This window comes from Lepus europaeus, chromosome 14 (assembly GCF_033115175.1).
Source record: "Lepus europaeus isolate LE1 chromosome 14, mLepTim1.pri, whole genome shotgun sequence".
Taxonomy (NCBI): Eukaryota; Metazoa; Chordata; class Mammalia; order Lagomorpha; family Leporidae; genus Lepus; species Lepus europaeus.
In genome coordinates, this window is record NC_084840.1 from 82,868,538 (window position 1) to 82,887,332 (window position 18,795).

The 18,795-nt window shown below is 40.4% G+C and overlaps 1 protein-coding gene across 4 annotated transcripts in view; it reads right to left on the bottom strand.

The window, feature by feature from the left end:
- LARP4B (La ribonucleoprotein 4B) overlaps positions 1-18,795 on the bottom strand; it is a 131,359-nt gene that overhangs the window by 23,714 nt on the left and 88,850 nt on the right. For all 4 annotated transcript variants that reach the window (XM_062211079.1, XM_062211078.1, XM_062211080.1 and 1 more), the window contains exon 8: positions 6,984-7,087. In XM_062211079.1, coding sequence (XP_062067063.1) covers positions 6,984-7,087 — 104 coding nt within the window. The remainder of the gene's footprint in view (positions 1-6,983; positions 7,088-18,795) is intronic.

The following is an 18,795-nucleotide window of genomic DNA, read 5'->3' on the forward strand; positions in this document are numbered from 1 at the left end:
AGTGGCAGCAGCTCCAGAGTGAGCTCACTGGGAGGGGAATGGCTATCTTTCCATCAGCCACAGCAGAAAACCTCACTAAACTCACAGGATTTCAGGTAGGATTACTGAGAAGGGTATCGTCTCGACAGGGGGAAAAACAGTCCTAGAACAAAGGTTCCTCTGATTCTACCTAACAAATACTAAATATTCCTTAAAGATCAAACGGGTTCTAAGTTAACAAACTTCATTTCCAAACAAAGTTAAAAAAAACTTATCAAAATATTCAGGATCCAGTAAATTTCAAAATGCATGGAAAAAAATTACCAAGCATGCCAAAAATCAGAAAAAATATGGCCTTTAATGAAAGATCAATCAAATCAGATCTATAAGTGATGTGGGTGACAGAAAGACAAGAAAATTAAGATATACATTCCATTGGATTATACATATTTCATATGCCAAAAAAGGTAAAGATTTAAACAGAGATATGGAAATTTAAAAACAAAAATCCACACTGAATTTCTGGAGATGCAAAATACAATTCCTGAAATTGGGAAGTACACTGAATAGGAATAATAACTAGTTACTTTCTGAAGGGAAGAGAGAGAAAATATTTAAGGAAATAATGGCATAATGAACTTCAAGTACAAGAAACTAGAAAGCTATACCAAGACACATTGCAATCAAATTGCTTAAAACCAGTGATAAAAATCTCAAAGCATTTGGAGAAAGAAAAGACTTGTTATATACAGAGAGATGAAGATAAAAATGACAGGCTCATGATCAGAAACAATGCAGATCAGAAGACAGTAGACCATCTTTAAAACACAGAAAGGGAGCTGGCGCCGCGGTTCACATGGCTAATCCTCCGGCACCCCAGGTTGTAGTCCCAGATGGGCCGCCGGATTCTGTCCCGCTTGCTCTTCTTCCAGTCCAGCTCTCTGCTGTGGCCCGGGAAGGCAGTGGAGGATGGCCCAAGTGCTTGGGCCCTGCACCTGCATGGTAGACCAGGAGGAAGCACCTGGTTCCTGGCTTTGGATCGGCGCAGCGCGCCGGCCATAGTGGCCATTTAGGGGGTGAACCAACAGAAGGAAGACCTTTCTCTCTGTCTCTCAACTGTCTAACTCTGCCTATCACAAAAAAAAAAAACAACAAAAAACAAAACAAAACAAAAAAAACAAAAACCACAAACAAACAAAAAAAAACACAGAAAGGGAGAAAACTCTACCCTACAAAAATATCTAAATGAACCTGAAATACACTTTCTCAATATTCTAAAGCTGAAAAGATTTATTACCTGCAGACCTGTACCACAAAAAATATTAAAGGAATATTCAGGCAAAAGGAAAATAATACCAGAGAGAAGCCAAGACCTACATAAAATATGAAATAGAGGCCGGCGCCGTGGCTTAACAGGCTAATCCTCCACCTTGCGGCTCCGGCACACCGGGTTCTAGTCCAGGTTGGGGCACTGGATTCTATCCCAGTTGCCGCTCTTCTAGGCCAGCTCTCTGCTATGGCCCGGGAGTGCAGTGGAGGATGGACCAAGTACTTGGGCCCTGCACCCGCATGGGAGACCAGGAGAAGCACCTGGTTCCTGGCTTCGGATCAGCGAGATGCGCCGGCCGCAGTGGCCATTGGAGGGTGAACCAATGGCAAAAAGGAAGACCTTTCTCTCTGTCTCTCTCTCTCTCTCTCACTATTCACTCTGCCTGTCAAAAAAAAAAAAAAAAAAAAAAAAAAGACAGAAAGAAAGAAAGAAAGAAAGAAAAAGAAATAGAAATGGTAAATACTGAATAAATATAAAATACCTTTTATTATTTTTAATGTCTTTTTCTTGACAGGCAGAGTTAGACAGTGAGAGAGAGAGAGAGAAAAGTCTTCCTTCCGTTGGTTCACCCCACACATGGCCACCACGGTTGGCGCGCTGCGCCGATGCAAAGCCAGGAGCCAGGTGCTTCCTCCTGGTCTCCCATGTGGGTGCAGGGCCCAAGCACTTGGGCCATCCTCCACTGCACTCTCTGGCCACAGCAGAGAACTGGACTGGAAGAGGAGCAACTGGGACAGGATCCGGTGCCCCAACCTGGACTAGAACCCAGGGTGCTGGCGCCGCAGGCGGAGGATTAGCCAACTGAGCTGTGGTGCCGGCCCTATTTTTAATGTCTTTAAAAGAAAATTTATTTGTGGCCGGCGCTGCGCCTCAATAGGCTAATCCTCTGCCTTGTGGCGCCGGCACACCGGGTTCTAGTCCAGGTTGGGGCGCCGGATTCTATCCCAGTTGCCCATCTTCCAGGCCAGCTCTCTGCTATGGCCCGGGAGTGCAGTGGAGGATGGCCCAAGTACTTGGGCCCTGCACCCGCATGGGAGACCAGGAGAAGCACCTGGTTCCTGGCTTCGGATCAGCGAGATGCGCCGGCCGCAGCGGCCATTGGAGGGTGAACCAATGGCAAAAAGGAAGACCTTTCTCTCTGTCTCTCTCTCTCTCTCTCACTATTCACTCTGCCTGTCCAAAAAAAAAAAAAAGAAAGAAAGAAAGAAAGAAAGAAAGAAAGAAAAAGAAATAGAAATGGTAAATACTGAATAAATATAAAATACCTTTTATTATTTTTAATGTCTTTTTCTTGACAGGCAGAGTTAGACAGTGAGAGAGAGAGAGAGAAAAGTCTTCCTTCCGTTGGTTCACCCCACACATGGCCACCACGGTTGGCGCGCTGCGCCGATGCAAAGCCAGGAGCCAGGTGCTTCCTCCTGGTCTCCCATGTGGGTGCAGGGCCCAAGCACTTGGGCCATCCTCCACTGCACTCTCTGGCCACAGCAGAGAACTGGACTGGAAGAGGAGCAACTGGGACAGGATCCGGTGCCCCAACCTGGACTAGAACCCAGGGTGCTGGCGCCGCAGGCGGAGGATTAGCCAACTGAGCTGTGGTGCCGGCCCTATTTTTAATGTCTTTAAAAGAAAATTTATTTGTGGCCGGCGCTGCGCCTCAATAGGCTAATCCTCTGCCTTGTGGCGCCGGCACACCGGGTTCTAGTCCAGGTTGGGGCGCCGGATTCTATCCCAGTTGCCCATCTTCCAGGCCAGCTCTCTGCTATGGCCCGGGAAGGCAGTGGAGGATGGCCCAAGTGCTTGGGCCCTGCACCCACATGGGAGACCAGGAGAAGCACCTGGCTCCTGGCTTCAGATCAGCGAGAAGCGCCGGCCGCAGCGGCCATTGGAGGGTGAACCAACCGAAAAAGGAAGACCTTTCTCTCTCTCTCTCTCTCTCTCACTATCCACTCTGCCTGTCAAAAGAAAAAAAAAAAAAAAAGAAAATTTACTTGTTTAATGTAACAAGGTATTGTGAGGCTTCGAATTCCATAGAATTAAAATGTCTGGTGGCCAGCGCTGTGGTACAGCCAGTTAAAGCCTCAGCCTGAAGCGCTGGCTTCCCATATGGGCGCTGGTTGTAGTCCTGCTGCTCCTCTTCCAATCCAGCTCTCTGCTATGGCCTGGGATAGCAGTAGAAGATGGCCCAAGTCTTGGGCCCCTGCACCTGAGTAGGAGACCCGGAGGAAGCTCCTGGCTCCTGGCTTCGGATCAGCATAGCTCTGGCTGTTTCAGCCATCTGGGGAGTGAACCAGTGGATGGAAGACCTCTCTCTGTCTCTACCTCTCTATGTAACTCTGATGTTCAAATAAATAAAATATATCTTTAAAATAAATGTCTGACAACAATAAAAGGTTAGAAATGGAAAACTGGAAGAAATTTGTTGTAAGGTAAAAAGAAATGGCATTATGTTAAATACAGAAGGATACTGCTAAGTTAAAGGTGTCAATTATAAAGCTTAAAGCAATCATCAAAAAATATTTTTATCTAATAAGCCAAAAAAGGGAGAAACAAATACTTAATTCAAAATAGAGAGGAAGAAAGAAGAAAAAGAACAGAAGAGACAAACAGACATAAACAGTATGATGGTAAATTTGAACTCAGCCACATCATTAATTACTTCAATGTGATTTCTGCCACAATTAAAAGGCAGAAATGTTCAGATGTGATAATAAAAGCAAGACTCGAGGAGAAACAGAGATAGAATGAGATTGAATCATGGGTACCAAAACACAGAAGTAACAGGTTTCAGTGCTCCCCAGCACAGCAGGATGACAATAGTTCACAAAAATGTATTATATACCATATAAAACAATGGAAGAAAGGGGCTATAGCTCCAAACATAAAGAGAAGATAACGACATGAAAATGCCAATTGCCTGATTTGATCAGCTTATGTTATACACATGTTGAAGTATTGTACAGTGCCTCATAGAAATGTATATGTATTACATATTAATTTTAAGAAGTTTATAAAATTGGGCAAAAAAAGGGAAAGCAAGACCCAAGTACACATTGCCTATGAGAAACTTACTTTAAATACAAATGAGTTAAAAATAAAAAATGGAAAAAGAAAACACACACACACACACACACAAATAGAAAAGACACACCATACTAACATTAATACAGAAAAGCTGAAGTGGCCATATTCATACCACACAAAGTGGACCACAGAGCAACAGCAGAACCAGGGAAAACAAGGGTCATTTCACAACATATTATTCATCAGATTTAATTCAAAAAGTATAAAAGGAATCAATCGAATGAACTACAAAATTTGTTTCCAGAGAAATAATACCCTATTTTGTCATCTAATGTCTGGTAAACACTTACTAGTTAATTAGAAAACAAATGCATCAGCACAGATGTCATACTTGCCTAAGAGTAAGTTAGCTTTATGACTAATCATAAATCAATAGTCCTCTAATGCCACTAGAAAGTCAGTCTAGTAGCAGTAGTAGAACAGTTGTGATTCTACTCCTCTGCTTCTGGGAGATTCTTACCTAACTACCATAAGAAAGATCAATATTCAAGATACTCTAATCACTGACAAGCACTCGTTAAAGTTAAAGAAGAAAGAATTTTCTGGAAACTCCTAGAAAACACTTTTTAGTTCCACTAGATGAGTTCTGTAGCACACAGAGTTCTTGAGACCTTATTTTCTCAGACTGTTTTTTGACTTAATTTATCATAAGGTTTCCTCTAAACCTTCTCTTAGGACTTCATTGTTCAAGTTTTATAACATAGTGTGTGAGCTTTTGAATAATAAAAATATATCAAGATCACTACAGTTACAGTTAGTTATAACTGTAGCAAACCTACTTGACTATAGTTTTTTAATTTTTTATTTATTTACTTATTTTTAAAGATGTGTTTTATTTATTTGAAAGAATTACTGAGACGTAGAGCCAGGGAGAGAGAGAGAGGTCTTCTATCCACTGGTTCACTCCCCCAAATGACCACAATGGCCAGAGCTGAGCTGATCCGAAGCCAGGAGCTTTTTCTGGGTCTCCCACATGGGTGCAGGGGCCCAAGACTTGGACCATCTTCTACTGCTTTCCCATGCCATAGCAGAGAGCTGGATTGGAAGTGGAGCAGCTGGACTCAAACCTATATGGGATGCCAGTGCTGCAGGCTGGGGCTTTAACCCACCATGCCACAGTGCTGGCCCTGATTGTAGTTTTCATAAATATTTCAAGTCATAAAACTAAGGATACATGTTTAAAATACTATTTTTTAGTTAGTAAAGACATCCAGATTAATAATAAATATGCTACTCCTTCATATTCAGAATCTTTTTTTTTTTTTTTTTTTTGACAGAGTTAGACAGTGAGAGAGAGAGAAAGGTCTTCCTTCCATTGGTTCACCACCTAAATGGCAGCTACGGCCCGTGCACTGCGCTGATCTGAAACCAGGAGCCAGCTGCTTCCTCCTGGTCTCCCATGCTGGTGCAGGGCCCAAGCACTTGGGCCATCCTCCACTGCCTTCCCAGGCCACAGCAGAGAGCTGGACTGGAAGAGGAGCAAGCGGGACAGAACCGGCGTCCCAACCGGGACTAGAACCTGGAGTGCCGGTGCCGCAGGTGGAGGATTAGCCTAGTGAGTTGCAGCGCTGGCCCTATATTCAAAATCTTAATAAGGGGAAAATGTAATCTTTATTTCCTTCTCTCCAAGTATTATAATACAGGTCTAGTAAAAACTATTTAAACTGAACAGGAAAGACACTTTTTAGAACAAGATCATTCTTATAGAGTGACATAATTCTTAGGGCTTGCACTGTGGCAGATAACGCCTACAGTGCCAGCAGCCACAGGGCCACTGGTTCATGTTCCAGCTACTCTACTTCCCATCCACCTCCCTGCTAATGGCCTGGGAATGGTCCAAGGGTTTAGGCTCCTGCCACACATGTGGGTGATGCAGATGACACTAGAGTTCAGCCTGGCCCAGTGCTGGCAGCCATCTTGCCAGTGAACCGGCAGATGGAAGTTATCTCTTTATCTTTCCTATCTCTCTCTGTAACTCTTTCAAAATAAACAAATAATTCTTTAAAAAATTAATTTACCAAACAGTATGGATCCCTCAAATTATTTATATAAGCTACTGGTTCTCTAGGGATGATCTCCATATTCCATTTTCACAATAAAAGATGTTTTGCTATTTTGCTCTAAAGATATTTGCTTTAATGGTACAAAAATCAGCGACAAGTTAGAGTAAACACCCTTGCTTGTATCCGCAGCAATTGCATTGGTGCTAAGGGAGTGCTTCACAATGACCTGCTGTCATAAAAATATTTCTTCTGGAAAGTTATTTATCATAAAATGCTCAGTTCTTACTGAATAAACTTTTCTTCATTTTTAATGTCTAAATACTGAAATACACAAACTTATTTTTTAAATGTAAAGTGTATAAAGTATAGCTGAGATCAAAGGTTTGAGAATAAGTTCCACGTACAAGTGAATCAGATTGTAATGATCAAAGTGTGTAAATCCAAGAAAAACAGTGAGATTCAAAGTACTTAAAAACAAATCCTCCAAACCACACATGTTGGTGGGGCAGGCAGGGGGGGCGGGAAAGGGAAACACACACAAAAACACACAGAAAAATGTTTAAGTACCCCTCACAGGGGAAATTACTTACTTCCACAGGGGTAGATTCAGATATTTCTCGCAATATTACTATACAACGATTTTGATTTGGCCTTACTTTTTCTCCCTTCTCATCCACCTGGACTAAAGGTAAAGCTAGATAAAGAGAAGAAAAGTCAAAGGTAAAACACAAATATTAGAACATGATACTCCAATGGAATGTATTACACTGTGACACTAAATGGGTTAAAGAAACTATATACAAGAAGCAAAGTAAAAAGCTCATATAATAAAAAGTAGATTAAAATACAGGCTTAATGGCTTTCTCCTTTCTACAAGACCTGAAAATAATTTTGTCTTGCAACTTTTTAGTTATAAATAGTTCAAAGATTCACACAAAATTCCTGAGTACCCTTCACCCATCTCTCCCTAGAGTTATATGTGACAGCATTATTACATAAATGTATCACATTGCCAACCAAGGACGCCAAAGTTGGTGCAGTACTTCTATCTCATCAACAGGCCCAATTCAGATTCCACAAGTTTATACATACACTTGTTTGTGTCTTGGTGTCATTTCTATGAAATTATGTCATGTGCAGATTCAAATCACAGCCTGTTGTGATCACAATCAAGGATCAGAGGTGTCCATTAGCAAAGAGACACAGTATACCAATATTAGGAATGAAAGTGGTTATTATCATTGCAGGTTTATCAGAATTAAAAGGATCATAAGGTGAATACCACGAAAAATTTCACACCAAGAAACCTGACAACTTACACGAAAGAGAAACGTTTCTTCCAAGACACAAACTACTAAATATCACTCTAGAAGAAAGAAGTAATTGGAAAAGACCTGATTCTATGAAAGAAATGGAATTTGAAATTTTCCCACAAAGAAAATCCAAGACCCACATGGTTTCACTGCAGAATTCTAGCAAACGTTTAAGAAAAAAAAAAATACCAATTCATTAGTACAAATATTTCAGAAAATTACAGAAGAGTGAATACTTTCCAATCCATTTCATCAAGCCAGCAGATCTCTGATGTCCAAACTAACCAAACACATTACAAAACAAAAACAAGGCTAGCGCCGCGGCTCAACAGACTAATCCTCTGCCTTGCGGCGCCGGCACACCAGGTTCTAGTCCCGGTCGGGGTGCCGGATTCTGTCCCGGTTGCCCCTCTTCCAGGCCAGCTCTCTGCTGTGGCCCGGGAGTGCAGTGGAGGATGGCCCAAGTGCTTGGGCCCTGCACCCGCATGGGAGACCAGGAGGAAGCACCTGGCTCCTGCCTTCAGATCAGCGCGGTGCACCGGCTGCAGCGCGCTGGCCATGGCGGCCATTGGAGGGTGAACCAACGGCAAAGGAAGACCTTTCTCTCTGTCTCTCTCTCTCTCTCACTGTCCACTCTGCCTGTCAAAAAAATTAAAAAAAAAATAAAAAATAAAAACAAAAACAAAAAAATAACCTACAGACCAATTATCTATCATAGACACAGATGGAAAATTTTTTAATAAATGTTGGCAAACTGAACAATATATAAAAGTGGTAGTAAAACCAAGGTGATCTCAGTAAGAAAAAGCTGACTTATCAACTAAAATATCAAGCAACTTAATTCACCATATTAATAAATTAAAAAAAAGCAATCATCTCATAGCTGTAGAAAAAAAGTATTTAGCACACCTAACCTGGGAGTGTCATCTTTGACACACCCTCAACCCTGAGGAACCAAACACAGCTCTCAGGCCACACTCATCTCAAGCCTCTAAGGCTCCACTGAAAGCAGACAGTCCACTTAATATAGAGCCATAGTGTAACAAGAAAAAACACCACAGTGAAGAAACCAAATATCTCCAACATGCCAAACAACAAACGCAAAAACCAAGCTAACAAGAACAAGGAAGACACTATGACACCCCCAAATGAAAAAGATACCCCAATTCAAGATTATGAAGATGATGAGATCGAAGAAATGCAAGAAGCGGATCTCAAACAATTGATAAGAACATTAAGAAGTTCTCAAAAACAAATTCTTGAACTACAGAAATCCTTAAAGGACAAGATAGAAAATCTCTCGCACGAAAATGAAATATTAAGGAGGAATCAAAATGAAATGAAACAACTAGTGGAACAAGAAACTGAGATAGTGACGAGAAATCATAATGAAATGAAGAATTCAATAGATCAAATGACAAACACATTAGAGAGCCTTAAAAACAGAATGGGTGAAGCAGAAGAGAGAATATCAGACTTAGAAGACAGAGAACAGGAAAGGAAACAGGCAAACCAAAGAAAAGAAGAAGAAATTAGAAATCTAAAAAATATTGTCGGGAATCTACAGGATACTATTAAAAAACCCAACATTCGGGTTCTAGGAGTTCCTGAAGGCATGGAGAGGGAGAAAGGATTAGAGGGCATTTTCAGTGAGATACTAGCAGAAAATTTCCCAGGTTTGGAGAAGGACAGAGGCATCTTAGTACAGGAAGCTTATAGAACCCCTAATAAACTTGACCAAGAGAGATCCTCACCACGACATGTTGTAATCAAACTCACCACAGTGAAACATAAAGAAAAGATCCTAAAATGTGCATGAGAGAAACGTCAGATTACTCTTAGAGGATCTCCAATTAGACTCACAGCAGACTTCTCATCAGAAACCGTACAAGCTAGAAGGGAATGGCGAGACATAGCCCAGGTCCTAAGAGAGAAAAACTGCCAGCCCAGAATACTATATCCTGCAAAGCTCTCATTTGTGAATGAAGGTGAAATTAAGACTTTTCATAGCAAACAGAAACTGAAAGAATTTGTTGCCACTCATCCTACCCTGCAAAAGATGCTTAAAGATGTGTTACACACAGAAACACAGAAACATGGTCACCAATATGAAAGAAGGTAAAGGAAGGAAACCTCACAGCAAAAGATCACAGGAAGCCCAATTTCTCTTTGACATAGAATTAAACTCTGATGCTCTGTTAAAGCAATGTGTTAAAGTAATCTATTATGTTCTCTTGATGTCTGTTAAATTCTAATTGTTCAAAAACAGCTGAATTTTTATTAAGAGCTATGGGTTATTTAAATATGTGCTTATTTTCAAAGATTTGAATAATCACCTTGTAACAATGATCAAATTTGGTCTATGTTATGTCATGATTTTAAGGAATCTTATTTCAACCAGATATTTTGGATTTTGAGCCTTCTTGGCATTCTTGACCGGCATTCAAAAAATCAAAGTTTCAAACAATCTGGTCTCTAAGATTTCCAGTAAATCCTGGACTTTGGTTTTTCCAGTTTGGGCCCAACTGAAAAAATCGAAGGAACTATGTCTCTCATCTTATAGAGACACCAACTAATCAGTCTATTTGGATGATATTAGAAGGACTGTCAAGATGTGATGTGGTACCAGACTAAGTTTCTATAATGGAAAATGCTATTAATACAAATATTTGAGAATTAAAAAGTCTAATGATCTTGTGTTACTAGACATGATAGTTATCTTAATGAGAAAGCCCCAGAGGCCTAAAGGGTTAAATACTTGTAAAATCCTACAGGTGCTTTCAAAAATACTGTGAAGTAAGCAAGTGCCTCTTGTTGGCTGATGAGTTTATAATTTTAAACATGGAGACTTAAAGTCTTTTGTCATCCATAGTTATATAGGATGTGCTGCTCATAAAACTAAAGCGTTGTTGGTTCTGTGTTTAGCTGTCCTCCTATAGGTTCCTATGGACTTTACCAGCCACTTTTATTGTATTCAGTACTTTGGGATGGCTCTGTAAACAGATGAAACCAATAATGTATTAACAGTACCAACTGAGAGAAAGTATGGTTAACTGAGGTTACTAAAAACAAAAAGCAATTCAAATCAATTGGCAATCTACAAAAAGAGTTAAAGATTTTAAAAGCTATTATTAAAAATGCTATATTGGTCTATTATGCTATGTTATATGTGTGTACATATTGTATGTCCACATGGGGAAATTTTATTAAGAGTTTTATTTTAAATGGCTTATAGATAAGATTGTCCATAAATTTAAGCTGCTAAAATCAATCAAAGATACATTTTAATTTGTGTGACCTGAATCTCTGCATCATATGTTTTAAACGTGTTGGTAGAAAGAAACTAAAAACATTTTAGATGGTTGTGCTTAAGTTTACTGGCTAAACAAACTACACCATGTTAGATATTTAAGAGGTGTTTCCAAATACATGATTCTTAAAATTTATAGAAGGCATTGGACCTTCTGGTAAATGTTTTCTTAAGTTGTTATCTAATGGTTGAAACGGTTTGCTAAGTATTCATGTAATATTGCTATTGTCAGCAAGCGATCTAGGACTTGCTCCCTCATTTCTCTATTCTAAGCCCAACTTGTTCTTTCATTTCTCTATTCTCTTCAAGGTAGGAAACTAATTCTATTATAAAGGAATCTGTAGGATGCACAATTTAATCTTTAGACCTTATAAAAGAGATGGCTAACATTTTTCTGTAATAGCATAGCCAAAATAAGAACTTAAATAATAATCTCATAGCTAGATTCGCTTCGCCATCAGCGAAGTATACAGTAAGTAGAAAAAACCTCCCTTTCAGACCAAAGGGAAAGAAAGTTTTAAAGTGAGAATATAATTTTCCTCATGGGCATTGTCTACTTTAGAAAAAGTACTACAGAACATGCCTGTGACTATAGACTTGTAGTTCAGGCCACCGAAGATTAGAGATGAGACTTGCGCACTCCCTTGACTTGCATCCTCTGGTCTGCTTTAACACAAACCAGGAGGAAAAGAAAGCTCGGCATCAGAAGCAATGGGTGGCAGGCCTATTAATGGCTGATCTGTAGAGTGATCTGCCCTCAAGGAGACCCAACAGGCCAGTCCACTGCAGTGGCTTTCAATGTGGTAAGCCTGGGCTCCAGCAGAAGTCAGCTTGTGAAGAGCCCTGGCAGCTCTGCCAAGAGTTGGATCACTGGAAATGGACCTGCCCTGGAGTCGAAGGATGCCCAGGTCAGAGCCACAGATCTTATTGGCTCTAAGCTGAAAAGCCCTTCACTCAGCCCAACTTCCAAAGTGACCACTGCAGCTGAGGGGATGGCCAAGTAGGGTCAGCAACATTGCAGGCAGAACTGTAAATTTCTTGTTAGAGATGCCCCCTGCCTTTACCTGGCCAGCTCTCCTCCCAGCCCAGCCAAGTAATGAAAGTCAACAGAGTGCCTTCCCCTAGGAGGTTCACACCTCCCTTAGGATGTACCCCATGTGAAGAGATAGATAGGTCTGGGCCTCTGAATTACAAGGCCTAAAGCCCACCAGATTATTATCAAGCCCCTTCTATCAGGTTCTATTTGCCTCTCAATCAGAAAAATTACTTGTAGCTTAGACAGCACCTTTCTTAGCTCCTCTAATAATGACTCTGTCCTTTGTCCTAGGCCCTGTCTAGTGCACTTGGGCCTCATTCCTTTGTAATCATAACCTCTACTCTACCACCCATGGCTCTACTCCCAACCTGTGTGTACTGATGGTCCTCTTCCCCACTTAATGCTGTATAATTGTTCAAACCTGGTAAATGCCACTCTTAGGATCATTGGTTACTATCCTCACTCTGTCTTTTATGACCTTGTCTAAATATGATCAGAGTGGGCAAACTTGGAAGGCTTCCATAGCCTTGGCAACCCATGACGACAGCCTAGGGTGGTTACTGGCGCCATAAACTAGAGTGTCAATTTGTTGGGTCAACAACAGGAGCCACTGTGCACTTGCTCCTCATGTGGGATCTCTGTCCTTAATGTGCTGTACATTGTGATTTAATGCTATAACTAGTACTCAAACAGTATGTTTCACTTTGTGTTTCTATGTGGGTGCAAAAAAAAAAAAAAAAAAGTATTTAGCAGGGCCAATGTGTGACATAGAAGGTTAAGCCTCTGCCTGCAGCGTCAGCATCCCATACGGGTGCCAAGTAACTTCTGGTCTGCTTCCCATCCAGCTCCCTGCTAATGCTTCTGAGAAAGCAGAACATGGCCCAAGACCTTGGGCCCCTGCACCCATGTGGGAGTCCCAGAAGAAGCTCCTGGCTCTTGGCTTTAGCCTGTTCCAGCCCTGGCCATAGTGGCCATTTGGGAGAGTGAACCAGTAGATTGAAGATTCTCTATCTTTTTTTTTCTCTCTATCTCTGCCTTTTAAATAAATGAATAAATCTTAAAAAAAAAAAAAAAAGGAAAAACAGAAAAAGTATTTGGCAAATCCAATACTCACTCCTGATAGAAAATTTTCAGAAGTCTAGGAACAGAAGAGAGCTTCCTCAACCAGACAACTATCTCCTATGGAAAACTTACTGTCTCCTATGATGTGATACTGAATACTTCTCCCCTGCTCCCGCCCAGATCACCAACAAAGCAAAGCAAGGAAATGTGCTGGCTCCATTTCCATTCACCATTGTATTATGAAGGTTCTAGTTAGTCCACTAATGTAAGAAAGAGAAATTTAAGGCATACAGATAGGTTTAAAGGGTGAAACTTTTTATTCATAGGCAATAAGCTTATTTATTAAAAATAAATAAATGAGAAGCCGGCACGGGCCTTGGCTGCTCCTCTTCAGATCCAGCTCTCTGCTTATGGCCTGGGAAGGCAGTGGAGGATGGCCCAAGTGTTTGGGCCCCTGCTACCATAAAGGAGACCCAGAAGTTGTTCCTGGCTCCTGGCTTCGGATTGGCCCAGCTCTTGCAGCCATTTGGGAAGTGAACCAGTGGATGAATGACCTCTCTGTCTCTCCCTTTCTCTGTAATAAATAAATAAATAAACCTTTAAAAATAAATAAGTAATATAAATTACAATTTATTGAGTTTAGCTAGGTTTTATTATACAAAATTAACATGTAAAAATGAGTTGCATTTCTATATAAAGGCAGTTCAAAAAGTTCATTGATGGGGCCAGTGCTGTGGTGTAGTGGGTAAAGCTGCCGCCAGCAGTGCCAGCATCCCATATTGACGCCAGTTCAAGTCCTGACTGCCCCACTTCCACTCCAGCTCTCTGCTATGGCCTGGGAAAGCAGCAGAAGATGACTCAAGTCCTTGGGCCCCTGCACCTACATGGGGACCCAGAAGCTCCTGGCTCCTGAATTCGGATCAGCACAGCTCTGGCCATTGTGGCCATCTGAGGAAAGAACCAGCAGATGCAAGACCTCTCTCTTTCTGTCTCTGCTCTTGCCTCTGCCTCTCTGTTAACTCTTTCAAATAAATAAATCTAAAAAAAAAAAAAAAAGTTCGTGGAAAATGGAATTTACACCAGTTTTATTTTGGTGTAAATAAAATTTTGAAGTACAAGCATAGTTTTTCCATAATATGCATTTTTCTTCAATTTTCTGAAGACTCCTCAAATATACTAAGCTGATAATTAAAACAGAAAATATTTACAGTAGCATTAAGGATATAAAACTAATTAGTTTTAAATTAGATAAAAGATATGAAAGATCTATATGCACAAAACTACAAAACACTGCTAAAGCTAAGACATAAAGAGATATTCTGTGTTCATGGATTGGAATGTTCCATATTGGGTGAGATGTCAATCCCCCTTGAAGCATGTACAAAATCAGTAAAAGTCCAATAAAAATTCCAACAGGCCTTTTGGAAAAATTATGTGGAATCTAAAATTCATATAAAAATAAAAAGCATTTAGAAGAGCCAAAGTTAGAGATTTTGCAACTACTTTAAGAATGATATAAAGTTATGGTAATCAAGATATTGTCGTATTATCATCAAAACTGACAAGTAAATCAGTGAAATAGAATACATGGCCCAGAAGCAAACCCACACATGCATGGGCAAATGATTGTGACACATGCACAAACACAATACAGTGAGTCTTTTCAACAAATGATGTTGGAATAATTGCATATTAGATCAGTGCCTCACACAAAGTACAATTAACTAAAAACAGATCAGACCAAAATATGACATGTAAAACTACAAAAATTCTAGAGAAACATCATTGTAACTTTGGACTAATTAAAGATTTCTTAAGTATAATGTCAGAGCCAGTGCTGTGGCATAGCGGGTAAAGCCACTGCCTGTGATGCCAGCATCCCTTATGGACACAGATTCTTGTACCAGCTGCTCCACTTCCAATCCAGCTCCCTGCTAATGACTTGGGAAAAACAGCAGAAGATGGCCCAAGTTCTTGGGCCCCTGCACCCAAGAAGCAGCAGCTCCAGGCTCCTAGCTTCAGCATGACTCAGCCTCAGAGGCCATCCGGGGAATAAACAAACAGATGGAAGTCACATCTATCTATCTATCTATCTATCTATCTATCTCTCTCTCTCTCTCTCTCTCTTCCCCTTTCTCTGCATAACTCTGCCTTTCAAATAAGTAAACAATTCTTCCAAAAAATGTATAATCTCAAAAGATGTATAAAAATTAATAAATTAGATTATATACAATCTATTTCTGCTTTTTTGCTACAAAAACATACTTCTGCATCTAAAAAGACAAGCTACGTTGGGGTTGGTGTTGTGGTATACCAGGTAAAGCTGCTGCCTGTGACATTGGCATCCCACATGGGTGCAGGTTTGTGTACCAGCTGCTCCACTTCCGATATAGCTCCCTGCTAATGACTTGGAAGAAGCAGAAGATGGCTCAAGTGCTTGTACTTCTGCACCCAGATGGGAGACTCAGATGAAATTCCTGGCTCCTGGCTTCGGTCTGTCCCAGCCCCAGCCATTGTGTCCATCCCATTATGCCCATCTAGGGAGTGAACCAGCAGATGGATGCTTGCTCATGTGCACCGTCTCTCCCTCTATGTGTGTGTGTAACTCTGACTTTTAAAAAATAAATAAAAATCTTTTAAAAAGTTTTTTTTAAAAAACAGATAAGCTGTAGACTTGGAGAATATATTTGTAAATCACTTATCTGATAAGGACTAGAATCCACTACACACACACACACACACACATTTATATATACAAACACAAATCTTGGCCAAAGTGATCACAAAGGGACATCCACGCACACAACCCCCCACGACTCCAGACACAGACCTTATACTCTTAACAAAATTTTTTCCAAAATGGATCACAGACCTAAAACGTAAAATGTAAAACTAAAAACTCCCAGAAGAAAACACAAGAGAAAAATCTAGATGATTCTGGGTTCAGCAATGACTTCTTAGATATGACACCAAAGAAGACTTAATCCATGAAAGAAAGAATTGACAAGCTAGACATCATTAAAATTTAAGATTCTTGCTCTGCAAAAGACAAAAGACACATCTGATAAAGGACTATTAACCAAAATGTACACACAAACAACTCAGAACTCAACAGTAAGAAAATGAACACAATTTAAAAATGGGCAGAACGCTGAACAAATACCTCTCCAAAGAATATATACAGGGGCTGGTGCCGTTAATCCTCTGCCTGCAGCGCCTGCATCCCATATGGGTGCCGGTTCTAGTCCCGGCTGCTCCTCTTCCAGTCCTGCTATGACCTGGGAGGACAGTGGAAGATGGCCCAGGTGCTTGGGCCCCTGCACCCGCATGGGAGACCAGGAAAAAGCACCTGGCTCCTGGCTTCGGATTGGCGCAGTGCCGGCCATAGAGGCCATTTGGGGAGTGAACCAACAGAAGGAAGACCTTTCTCTCTGCCTCCCTCCCTCCCTCTCTCTCTCTCTTTCTCTCTCTCTCTCTCTCTCTGTCTATAACTCTGTCAAATAAATTTAAAAAAGAAAAAAAGAAAAAGAATACATACAGATGGCAAATAATCATATGAAAAGCTGTTCCACACATCATCAGAGAAACACAAATTAAAACCACAATGGTAAACCACTGCACACCTACCGGAATGGCCAAAATTCAAAACACTGACAAATTCAAATAATACTGAGGATGTGAAAAAATAGGAATTCTCATTCATTGCTGCTGGGACAGTTTGATGATTTCTCCTCATCACATGATTCGGCAACTGTATTCCTTGGTATTTACCCAAATAAACTAAAAACATACATGCAAATCCACACAAAAATCTATGCATGGGTGTTTCAGTTTTATTCAAAATTGCCAAAACATGGAGGCAATCCTTTAGTAGATGAATCAATAAATAAAATTAGTACATTCAAAGGAAAATCATCCAGCTCTAAAAGCCATGCAATGACAGGGTGGAAGCTTAAGTCCACACTATTTAGTGAAAGAGCTAATCTGAAAAAGCTATATACTATATAACTCCAACTCTATGCAATTCTGGAAAAGGCAAAACTGTGGAGACAGTAGAAGACCAGTGCCTGCTAGAGTAAGGAAGGAAGGAAAGGAGGGAGGGATAAATAAGCAAGCCAAAGGATTTTTATGGCAGTGAAAATTGTTCTGTATGATACCATAATGGTGGATGGATACATATCATTATATATTTGTCCAAACCCCATACCAAGAATACACCTAATATAAACTATAGACTCCAGGTTATAATAATGTGATGTGGATTCATTAATTGTAACAAATACCAGTATGTTGGGGGATACTGATAGCAGGAGAATCAATGTATTTGGGGGTATAAGGGCATATGAAAACTGCATTTTCTTCTTAATTTTGCTGTGAACCTAAAACTGTCCTAAAAAGAAGGCTATTTTTAAAAAGTTTCAATTGTAAAGAAAACTAATAAAAACTGTGTGCAGAGAGACATCTGGACACATCAGAGAAGAAAATGAAAATAAAAGCATAATGGGGGGACTGGCACTGTGGTGTAGCAGGTAGAGCTGCCACCTTCAGTGCTGGCATCTGATATGGGCGCTGGTTCGAGTCCCAGATGCTCCACTTCTGATCCAGCTCTCTGCTATGGCCTGGGAAAGCAGTGGAAGACGGCCCAAGTCCTTGGGCCCCTGCACCAGCATGGGCACCCAGAAGCAGCTCCTGGCTCCTGGCTTTGGATCAGCTCAGCTCCAGCCGTTGAGGGCATTTGGGGAGTGAACCAGCAGATGGAAGACGTCTCTCTCTGCCTCTGTGTAAATCTACCTTTCAAATAAATAAAAAAATAAATATTTTTTTAAAAAGCATAATGGGATATTACTACGCTATCTGTAAGAAAATCTGAAATTCAAATGACTGCATACCAAGTTTGGTAAGGATGTGAAACAACGCAACTCTTCACTACTGATGATGTTCACTGTAAAATAGTCCAACCACTTGGGAAAACAGGTGGGTGGTTTCATAAAACTAATCACACACCTACCATACAATCCAGACATTCCACTCCCAGCTATTTACCCAAGAGAATGGGAAGCATATGTCTATGCAGTTTTATGTTCACAGCAACTTTATTTGTAGTAATCAAAAGAAAACAGCTACCTTAATGGTGGATGAATAAATCAAACCATGGTATATCTAATTCAATGGAATATTACTCAGCCAAAGAAAGCAATGAAACGTAAAATAGTATATGCTAAGAAGCCAAATCTACCCCCTCAAATGATATTATATGATAGATTTCATTTATTTAAAACTTCTAGAAAATGCAAACTAATCTATAAAGAAGAGCAGTTACCTGGGAAGGAGTGGAAGAAACTTCTGGCAGGGGTAGATATGTTCATCACCTTGGTTGTGGTATTTTCATGGGTGGATAAATATGTCAGCTTACCAAATGTGCACTTAAAACATGAGTAACTTAAGGAATGTAAATTATACCTCAGGTTTGATAAACAAAACACTTAATAAGACATTGGTGAAGACCTCTCTGCTTCTCCCTTCCCCCAATTCACCTGTCTCCACAACTTTTATACTGAAATAGAGGTTTTATTCCTATTCATGTTTTTATACTGAATATATAGCTTTGAATCCATGAAAAAAAGCAGACAGTTCTGCTTTATGTATGCTGAAACTTTATATACAAAGTATCATCCTGTACC